The sequence below is a fragment of the Nicotiana sylvestris genome, chromosome 7, assembly GCF_000393655.2.
Source record: "Nicotiana sylvestris chromosome 7, ASM39365v2, whole genome shotgun sequence".
Lineage (NCBI taxonomy): Eukaryota > Viridiplantae > Streptophyta > Magnoliopsida > Solanales > Solanaceae > Nicotiana > Nicotiana sylvestris.
Genome location: NC_091063.1, coordinates 94,294,599 through 94,305,769, shown reverse-complemented (window position 1 = coordinate 94,305,769; position 11,171 = coordinate 94,294,599). Strand labels below are relative to the sequence as shown.

Below are 11,171 nucleotides of genomic sequence, written 5' to 3'. Positions count from 1 at the left end.
TTCTTTTTGCCGTAGTTCTTTTTTCAAGAGTTTTACTTGAATCTGGTGTAGTTAGTTTTTATATTTTTTGGAGTAGGAAACCTTGCTCTAGGAATTAAGATGAAAGCAATATCTCTTAGATTTATTATGCCTTGAGAATAGTAAGTGCTTTAGTTGTGACGCTTAGGCTCAGTTTTTGACTCATGTATAAGTACCTCAAATTGTATGATCTTAACTTTGCTTAACTGTTTTGACTAGAGTGTCTTGATGAGTCCGATCCTGAGTGAGTTATGTGCCATGTATGTGTGAGGTTTTGTGTTATTTTGTGTATTGCATTTGATATTTAGAACTTGCCCGTATTTGCAAAGCGAAATAGTAGTTTTATTTAGTCTGGAAATGATATAGGCATTTCTTTGTTGAGCTAGTTGTATGCTTTCACTCACCTAATTGTTATGTATCTTAGTTAACCCCTTTGAGCCTATAATCATGTTTCTTTGGCAACCACAATACAAGTCTTACCAATTTATTGACCATCTATTTAAACCTTTTACTTCTTGTGAGCACTTGGATTTTTCATGAACTTTGTAAAAGTTAAAGTATAGGGTGTTGGTTTGGCTTTTGAGTGGAACTATTGAAATAAGAAGAAGGGTGCACTATTTTAAAAAGTGAGAGCCACTTGAATTGAAAAAGAAAATGAAAAAAAGTAGTTGTATGGTTGCGAAAGATATTTCTTGTTAGTGGTAACTCTTGATATAATTGTGTTAAAGAAGTAGAGAGTTGATGTATATTGATATGAAGGTGGAGTTATAGTTTGACATAAGTGTGAGGTTTTGAATGGTTAATTGTATGTATTAAAGTGATTAGGGAGGTATAATCTCTCTTATATCTAAATGTATCCTACCCATCCGGCAGCCTACATTACAACCAAATAAAATTCTACTTGATCTTTGACTGAATGAGCTCAATTAGTAGAGTAGTACACTACGGGCAAGCCTATGGTACATATTTTGTGGCATATGGATGTTACATTTGAGAGTGAGTGAATTTTTTCTATCTTGAGTTCCTAATTGTTCTTAAATTTTATTGTGTATGGAACTACTCTCTATTGTTGTGTGAGGTAACTTGATTCACGAAGGAAAGGTAATGTCATTGACCTCTGTGTTAGAGTAAGTGAGAGGATTGTAAAAAATGTGTGGTGCTTTTGAGTCAAATCTTGATGCTAGGATGTTACAGTATTGTGCTTAATCTATTTTAATTATTCTTGGTATGATGAGTTAAGAGAGTTGTTTAAAAAAATATTGTATCTATATGAAGTGCAGTTTGATTGCTCGAGGTAGATCAATGGTTTAAGTATGGGGTGTTGATGTTAGGCTATAATCTCATATTTTAGTCACTTATTTCACTCTAATTCACTACACTTTACTTGTGTTTGAGCTTTAGTTAGTAGTGTTTTACACTTATTGTGTGTTTTATGCCTTGTAGGAGTAATTCCGAGTTATGTAGATGTTGTGGAGCTAATTCGAGCTTTGAAGTCTGAGTAAAATCTCGAAGGATTAAGTCAGAATCGTGTTCGGGGGTCGAGGACCAAGTATGGATATCAAAATTCAAGGTTGAAGAATAACTCTGAGGAAAACACACTGTAATGGCGTGCGTGGGGCGCCATAATTGCTTGACAATTTTGTGAGCTATCTGATAAGTCCCACTAATGGGGCGACACGCATGTGTATGTTTCCCAGAGTTATTTTCCTATTTTGGCTCGAAAAGGGTGATTTCGTCCAGGCCCGATCCTACTTGGTATAAATACAAGGAAACACGTTATTTTGAGGACTTTTGACTTACTTTCAACCTAAGGAGGCTATGGAGAAGTTGGAAGAACACAAGCACAATGAGTTCATCATTCCTTCCTCACTCAAAACCCGAGTTTGGATTGAATTTATGTTTTTCTATACTTTAATTATATTTGTGATGAATTTCTCCATGTCTATGGAGTAGTTCACCTTAGGGTTTGATGGATTTGGTGTATTGATGATTGTTTGTGGATTATAACTCTAGTTTTATGTATTGAATCGTTTTGGATAATTTAATTGTTGCATCTATATTCACTAGTTCATGTGATCGAGAGAGGCATAACTTGTGATATCTTTGCATTATATTGTTGGTTAAGTTCATAGATTCTTCTAAGTAATCGAAAGAGGCTGGTTGAATCACTGATTAAACCTAGTTAGGAGAATAATCGAAAGAGGTTTTTCTAAAGACCAATCCACTACACATTCTTGCATATCTTCACAGTACTGAATTTGGTTCATCTCGTGAGGTTAAGACTTAATCGAGAGAGGAGTTTTTGCTTAACGTATGAGCTAAGAATTAAATGAATTCGAGATACTCACTTGAATATTAGAAGTGAATTATCTAGAGATAGATCTCAAACAATAATCTTGCACATATCCTATCAAAACCCAATCTTCTCCCACTGATAACTTTATTTGCTTATTCCTTGTCTCGATAGTAACTAGTCAATAGCTTTAGTTTCTTAGTTAAATTTTAGTTAATAATCATATAAATCTTAACTATTGATCCTCCTTGATATCAATCAAGCTAGAAAGATTGGCAACGCCAAATTTTGACGAGCGCAAAACACTGTTGGTTAAACCAGCTTCAGAACTCTTACCAATCTGAATATTTAGAAGAAGGCTACAGTTCATTTTGTAATTTAAAACTAAACATTGACATGACTCACACGTATATTTATGCAAGTGATTAATAATAAAATTATTTGTACGATATAAGGTATCTATATCACTGACAGTAGAATTATTTCCTGTTGATGCCTTCTATACAAGCACATTGGGTAATATAATACATGTCTACACCAAACATGTTACCTCTTTGACTGGTTCTAAATTATCAACATGATCCACAAGTGCTTAGGCTAGAAATTGATCCATGAAGATATATTTCCTAATTATTTAATTGCTAAATTTATTTCAGTGTTGCTACAGTTTATTGACGTAATAATTTATCACCTTTATTAATAATAATTCTAATTACTGCCATCTTACACAGCTCCATATCAGCAGGTGTTACGAGAAAGCCATATTAACATATGAATTAGAAATAAGTAACATTTTTGTAGCAGATGTGTAATCTTTTATTTCTCTTCTAGACACAAACTCATTCCTTGTTGAAAATAATATAGCTTTATTCACGTTGAGCCCGGACAAAGCCCGAACTATTCCTACTAGTAGGTAAAGAAGGACAGTAACCGAGGTGACTAGCAATTTTGCTCGGGTATTTTTATGATGTTGGATTAAAAGAAATATTTAAGAGAATAAAGAAAAAGACAATAATATTTTTTTTCTTTGTATTAAAGTTCTTAGTCTCACAAGAAAATATTCCATAAGGGGGCTATCGTTCATATTCAAAAGATCGAGAGGACATCCTTTTCCAACACTTAAAGGTTAAGGGAATAAAGTGAAATTCACTCTTTTCATTGATTACTCGAAATGCAAGAAAAAAAGACTCTAATTGTGCTATTTAAGACAAAATGCTACCATAGTTAGTAAAGAAACTTACCATATCAAAAATCAATTTAGTTTTAAAATATTTTTCTCCTCATATATTAGGGTGAACAAAACAACAGAACTCGAGTCACGAGGGATTGCTCTGATGGTAAGCAACCTCCACTTCCAACCAAGAGGTTGTGAGTTCGAGTCTCCCCAAGAGCAAGGTGGGAAGTTCTTGGATGGAAGGATGTCGGTGGTCTATTTGGAAACAGCCTCTCTACCTCAGGGTAGGGGTAAGGTCTGCGTACACACTACCCTCCCAGACCCCACTAAGTGGGATTATACTGGGTTGTTGTTGTTGTTGTTGTAAAACAACATAACTCGCTAGTACGTCACTTATCATCGACCAAGAATCAATAATAATCTCAAAACAAATCATAAAACATAACTAAATTATGTAACAAAAAATCCTTTTAGCCACTTGTATAAAAAAAAAGAGGAGAGCACCTCTTTTTCCGAAGTGACGGTTACTGAGTTCCTTTGACATGATTTTCTCAAATACGCTAGTATCCACTACTTATCGCCTATTCGGCTTGGGGTACACTCAGTTCACTGGTTCGTCCTCCCAATTCAAAATATTTTCTTAAAAGATACTAGTATCCACTACTTATCACCTATTTGGTTTGGTGTACACTCAGTTCACTGATTCGTCCTCCCAATTCAAAATATTTTCTTAAAAGTTTAAACCTTGCTAATTATGACAATAATCGTGATTATAAATAAACTCACAACTATGGAAGGACAGGTGCATGGGCATAGGTTCTTCAGAATAAAAATAAACATGGTTTCTAACATTCTCCTTAAAATTCAAAGTGAATATTCCTGTGCAAAAGGAAATAAGACATTAAGATCCCTTACAAGTAGCAACACTAAAGCACGTAGCACTGCACATTTTAACAAGAAAAAAAGGAAGTAAGATAACATAATCCCCCCCCCCCCCCCAAAAAAAAAAAAAAAAAAAAGGAAGTAAGAGCCCATTCGAACATAAGAATTTTTTACTTTTTTCGAAATCAGTATTTGACCATAAAATTTTAAAAACTCCAAAAAAACTATTTCTTAAAATTTTTACTCAGATCACTCACAAAAATTCGAAACAACCCAAAATTATATTAATGTCCAAACACAACTCTAATTTTCAAATACCATTTTAAATTTAAAAAATTCACTTTTTTTTTTAATGTACGTTCGTTAATTAAGAAGGAGATGCACTTTGATCTCTGCATAGGCATATGCTTCAGTTAAAAAAGGCATTTTGCATTCATATTAGGTCAGTTATACAACTCCAAAATGCAGTAAACAATAACCTCAATGCATTACCTGAATAAAACTTGGAAATGGAACAAAAAGAACCTTTACTTGAAGCTCAGTAGTTATGGAAGAAGCAGAGGGAACACATTATGCTGAAGATTGTTTTTTCCCCCAAAAACATACATCTGTATTACTTTATACCTAATCCATATAATCTGCAGCTCAGAGGGTGACTGCCATGGCCTATACAGTAGGAGTTAATTCCTTTCATCTTTTTAAACAGACCTTCTATACAACATCTTCAGCAAGCTAAATAGCTCTAATCGTTGTTCAACTCTACAACAACTCTACTACTACGTCTCAATCTCAAACAAGCTGGGGTCAGCTACATGAATCCACAAAGTCCATGTCGCAGCATATAAGCTCATTATCCGACTATCAAACTGCAAAATCTATTCATAGCATGGACTTTTAACTCGGTTGAGCTTGTAAAACAGCTAACCTCACATGACGCCTAAGTATCCATCTATGGAATAGGCCAGCCAAATAGAAAATGGCCACAAAGGCCATAGCACAAATGTCAAGTAGTCTCCATATTCCCAGACGTCCTGCAAAAGAGAGTATTTTGTCAACATAGGTTCAAACGAGATTAAAATCTCTGTGCATAACTAAATTGGACTCTGGAACTGGTAAATGAGTTCAGTGCAAAAATGCTCATTTTAGGCCACACCAGAAATCATCATGTTTCAAGATTGCTAACTTGGATATTTCTCACAATTGGTTACCAAAAGGGCCACCAAAGGAGGTAATTGTACGAGTAGAATGGTTGAATAAAACAGTTAAGAAGCTAAAGAAATAACTTCAAGTTCTTGATTAGGTTCCAACCTGAATCACCAAAATCACATGTTACTGGATGATTGATTTCAAAACTAGCTACCCCTTTGAAAGGAAGATTTTTAATCTTATCCACCCAAGGTTTTACGCATTCAGATGGTCATGCAGCCTACTAGGCTTGGCTTCCACATAATAGATTTCCAATCTATACATCTAATTCTCTATATATTAGAGTGAAGCATAGTACCAGTAGGAATAAACTCAAACTTCCAGCTGCTGTAGATCCAACTCAGCAATAACTGCAGTTAAGACAAAGATATTACTAAAAGCAAATAATTATAATAATAGATACTCGAGTAAGGACCATTCATATCACAAAGCAATATATACACCGTGAAGAAATGCTTCATAACTGTGGATGGTCTTTGGTTTTGCATTGCAAAGTACTTAGGTTCAACTTTAAAAATATTATACAAATTCTGGATCCACCCATGCCAAATATGAGAAAAGTATGTAACTACAATTATGCAGAGAGTTCTGCTAAAATTCTCTTAGGAGGGCCTGAAAGAATATATGCTATCACGCCCTAAATATTATGGCCTTAAAAAAGGTGGTCTAAGGAATCTATCAGAAGCGTCTATTCGGTACGGTTACATACTGTTGCAGAAATCATAAAGCATTAAAGTTCAGACACCCATCTTTATAGACCTCCAATCATTTCAATGTATGTACTTGTCCTTTACCTTTGTGTAAGTGGAAGCAAGAATTCAAAAAGTTATTACAATGCCGTTAATTAAATGTTCAATGGACTTACAGCAAAAAGGCGCAGTACATAACAATTTAACTTGACATGATCAGGATCCATCAGTTTGCTCATCAATGACCGGAGAATTCTCTGCATTAGCAGTGGCAATGCAACTAGTTTCTGTAAAGAAGGAAAAAAGAGAAGCCATCAAATCAGAACTTGGAAGAATCATTTGATTCTAAAGTTTTAAACTCAAACAATTTCCTTTTTTGATGAAGTAAACTCAAACAATTTACTGTGGTACACATGAATGTGTGAGAGGCTGTGTGTATGCATGATTAATACTTACACTTGAAATTGAGGCTAAAATTTTTATTACTATTTTGATAATATCACCAGGTAAAGGACATAACTCGCCCTAAACCCCTGAGAGAAATCAAGGGCTCAAAAGAGCAGCAGAACATTATATAACAAGCAAACATCCAACTCCACTGAACTTGCTCTCCTACATTATATATGTTTCTAATGCTTCTCTTTAGTTTTCAAATGAAGATTGGTGATGCAGAACTTTAATATGCCAAGATTGTAGAGATTTAACTGTTAAATCCACCGTAGATGTACAACAAAAGTGGTGAACCAAACATATTGTTTTAGCCAGGGAATTAATTTAGCTGTCAAGACTAGCGTCTTGAAAGATCTTGAAATATTGCTCAGGCAATTCAAAAATGACTTCAGTCAACAAACAGTTTAGCAATATAAAACTTAAACTGAATATAGTTGAGCTGCTCAGGCCAAGGAAGGGTTTGTGACAAGCTCTCATCTGGAAAACCTCAATCATTTGGTGCACACAAGATGGAATTCATCAGCAATTCTATTCCCTTATATCCCTTTAACTTACTTGAAGTCTTCTTCAAGGATTGGTTACCAGGCACTAACACAGGCAAACAATTCAGGCTGTGCTAAAATAAACTCGTGATACTAAGACCGCCTACACTACCTGTCTGGTTAACCATGTTACAAGATTAGTTCTTTCAGAAATGAGACCATAATGGGTAAGAAGCAGTTTGCATCCACAAGGGATATCCCTGTATAGCTACTTTACCACATAACAGCCAAACGACATGCAACCAAAAGTAAGAATCTAAGTTTAGATATCTGTTTGTATCACTTCCTGACCCATTACTCGCTTTATTTTTTAGGGTTACTCTCAAGGAAGAAATTCGAAGGTAACTCGTAATAGGTGAGTTCTTTCTAACCTTGACAAAATTTCTCCAAAGCATTTGCTATAGCGAATCAGAGTCAGCAAAACTAGACTTCGATGCACGGGAATGCTATTGTTATTTTTATTAAGTAAGCGGACGCACCTCAAATTGAGGTCCTCAATGTTGGATTATAACCTATAACCATAGAACACTCAAGTAACACTTCAGAACAAGAACTTTGGAAGATGATGCTTAGTCTACAATTGTTGTACAAAGCATGAGATCTTTCACCCCCACCCAAACACAGCACACACACAAAGAAAAGGGAAAAAAGGCTATCTCCTCCGTTGCAAAATATCCAAAATTACTAAATATAGACAATCTTCTGCAACACAAGATTTCCCGTCTTTCTAGGTGTACTTCCTACGAGATGAAATCTCTATTCAGTTCCTACTAAATATGGACAATCTTGTATTTCTACTGATAACAGAGAAATGATTCATATATCATAAGTAATAGAATCAATTTGTATTTGTACAGAGAGCACATATGTTGCGCGTCAATACCCTATTATCATAAGCTCCATTATTAATGGTTGCAGATCAATTAGCCAATTAGCCTTAACGCTGAAGATGCTAATACAGTCTAAAAAACAATCAATTAGGAAAGAAGTCACAACTAAAATATGTAAGAAAAAGAGAAGTTACAGAAGAAGTGTAACCAATTACCTACCAGAAACACACCATAAGCACCACCTACATATAGGTGATTGTATCGGCGAATGTTCTTAAGGAGTTCAACACCATCCTCTTCCTGTTGTACAACTAAAGAATCCTCTGGAACCAGCTTACTGATGGGACGACAGCATATGGGGCATTTGCACCGCTGTAATGTTGATCTATAATTCCATAGCTGCAATATGCAAGATGCTGCAGAATACAGGGCAAAAGAGGGTGATAAGGAAAACATACAATTACTGCAACTTATATGACTTTTAGATCAAATAGAATTCTTCATGTCAACAAAATTGTATTATGAGATTGTACATAGCGGGAAGTTATATTAGAGGCTTTAACAAACATATTATTTGTAGAAATTAAAAAAACAAAGAAGGATCGAAAGTAGTAGTACCACAAAACCAGTGGCCACAGTTTGTCCTGCAAGGAATTGTGAAGTCCCCAAAACAAATAGGACAGTGATCATCCTCAGCTGGTGGTGACTTTTCACTATGTTCCTCCATTTCTTCTTCATCAAATACACCCACACAATATTTCTCCCTTTCCTCCAAAGAAAAAAACTTAAATTTCCCGATCACCATTATTTGTTCTTTTTTCAACCCCACAAAATTATCAATATAACCCCAAATCATCAATGATCGAATGAAGTTGCAGTTATTGATCTCTTACCCAAATTTAAATTTCTTAGTCTCAAATTTATTGATCTCTTACCCAAATTTAAATTTCTTAGTCTCAAATTCTAACTAAAAATAACTCATACAAAAACATAAATGCAGTAATGAAGTTTAAATCTAAGATCCGTACATGCACGGACAAATCAAAGAGAGCTTTTTTCAGACAAGGTGGAAAGATGAGTTGTTATATTGTCAGAAGCTTAAAGGATAAGAACGAAGATGTTTTCTTTAATGAAAGAAAAAGGATATAATGGGTGGAAGGTGAAGTGACAATTCGCCGCGTACAGTACAAGGAGTTGACACGTTGCAGGTTCGCCGCGTCTCTACAAAATCAATACCCTTACTTTTCGTTGTCATCAATAACTTTCATTCTGTTACTCATTTATTATCAAGACAGCACATACGTTCACGATTCATTTGTGGTGTGGCATCTCGTCAACGTCGTCCTATGAAGTTGACACACCTACTTACGTTACGTTGTTTTACTGAAAATAACATTTCCAACACTTTTGTAGGTACGCATTTTTATCCCTCAATTATTGTTTATATTTCTGTATACGGTAGAAGTTGGGGCTATCCGATTTTATTCTTTGGTCGAGATAGGAATGTCACGTCGAAAAACTAGGACGTCGAGTCATCCCGAGGTCGATCTCGATTGCGGACAGAAGGAGGCAGACTTCGAGTGGCACCGACGTGGCTTGACAACGGAAAAGGCGAGATATCCGCGATTGGTCGAGAATCGTGGCGTAAATTTCGGAACGGATCGATCTGCAGTGGTTAATTATATGTTAATATGATTTCGTACTATAATTAGAAATGTACCTTATTTAGGACTCCCCTATTATATAAATAGGGATCCCATTCATTTTTAATTATCATTATTCACTAATAAGAATACATACTTTCATTACTTTCCTGCTATTTCACTTACTATTCATCAGAGTTGCTTTATTTTGCCATCCCACCTCGAGGCTATCTCGAGTCGAGGTTGAGACTCGGCTAATACACTGGTTTGGTTAACTTTATTCTCTAATTAATTCATTTATTTTCTTGCTTATGAATTGGTATTGGATTAAATCGCGTATCCTTAAAATCACAATATAAGTTTAATTGTTACTCGAATTTTAGGGTAAACAGTTTGGCGCCCACTATGGGGCTAAGGATAATAGTGATTGTTCACTGTTGATTTTGATAACACTCATTATTTCACGCTTGTTCTTGTCAAGTATTTTTGCTTTCAAATTAAAACATGTTAAACTCACAAAATGCACCCCGCACATGGTGATAATGGTCTCGGGTTTCATGGGGAGAACGACAATATAATTTCTCCAGGAGCCGAGGTGCCACCGGTTAATCTCGGGGAAGCACCAGTTGCCGATCCGATTGATCAGTTCGCATGTTGCTTTAAATGCGGACCTGGGCACGGACCCCGAAGGGAGTGTACACAGGGAAGGCCGATCTGGTGGCCAAGGTACACAGGGCGAAGGAGATGGAGGAGTTAATCTCCAGGTGATATTCGAGATGCTACAGGCTCAGCAGGCCGCTATCGCTCAGCTTCAAAATCAACATAGAACTCTGAGTGGGGTTGAGCCGGAAATCACTTGTCGTACCCAGCTAGTGCCAGAGAGCTCGAATGGTAATGGATCGGGGACCGATCCTGCAGTAATGAAAATGCTCGAGGAGCTCGCCAAGAGAATCGAGTCAGGAGAGAAGAAAATTGAAGCCAATTATAAAAAAAAGGGAGACATACAACTCTCGAGTTGATCAGATACCGGGGGTAGTGGCAATCTTGAAAGGAATAGATTCGAAGAAGTTCGTACAAAAGCCGTTTCCTCAAAGTGCGGCTCCGAAGCCTATTCCAAAGAAGTTTCGTATGCCAGACATACCCAAATATAATGGGACCACCGATCTCAACGAGCATGTTACTTCATATACATGCGCCATCAAGGGTAACGATTTAGAAGATGATGAGATCGAATCTGTGCTTTTGAAAAATTTCGGAGAGACCTTTTCGAAGGGAGCAATGATTTAGTATCACAACCTGCCGCCACATTCCATCGACTCATTTGCCATGTTAGCAGATTCTTTCATAAAGGCATGTCGGGGCCATAAAGGTCGCAACAAGAAAATCGGACCTTTTCAGGGTAAGACAAAAGGATAACGAAATGCTGAGGGAACTTGTATCCGAT

The 11,171-nt window shown here is 36.1% G+C and overlaps 1 protein-coding gene across 1 annotated transcript; it reads right to left on the bottom strand.

The window, feature by feature from the left end:
* Positions 1-4,877: 4,877 nt before the first annotated feature.
* LOC104230008 (uncharacterized) lies at positions 4,878-9,203 on the bottom strand. The gene is made up of 5 exons (XM_070150983.1): positions 8,703-9,203; positions 8,304-8,500; positions 6,439-6,549; positions 5,872-5,923; positions 4,878-5,398 (listed from the first exon to the last, which is right to left on the bottom strand). Exons 1-5 carry the CDS (start codon positions 8,938-8,940, stop codon positions 5,262-5,264), a joined length of 735 nt encoding a protein of 244 aa, XP_070007084.1. The 5' UTR covers positions 8,941-9,203; the 3' UTR covers positions 4,878-5,261.
* Between the last annotated feature and the right edge of the window lie 1,968 nt (positions 9,204-11,171).

Bases quoted from the DNA above. Each gene is read 5' to 3' on its own strand.
- LOC104230008 (XM_070150983.1), bottom strand. From the start codon at position 8,940: ATGATTTGGGGTTATATTGATAATTTTGTGGGGTTGAAAAAAGAACAA. The intron at 5,924-6,438 runs GTAAGTCCATTG...TCTTAACTGCAG, and splicing joins ATGTACTGCGCCTTTTTGCT to TTATTGCTGAGTTGGATCTA. The intron at 5,399-5,871 runs GTACTATGCTTC...TCTCTTTTGCAG, and splicing joins GTTTGAGTTTATTCCTACTG to GACGTCTGGGAATATGGAGA.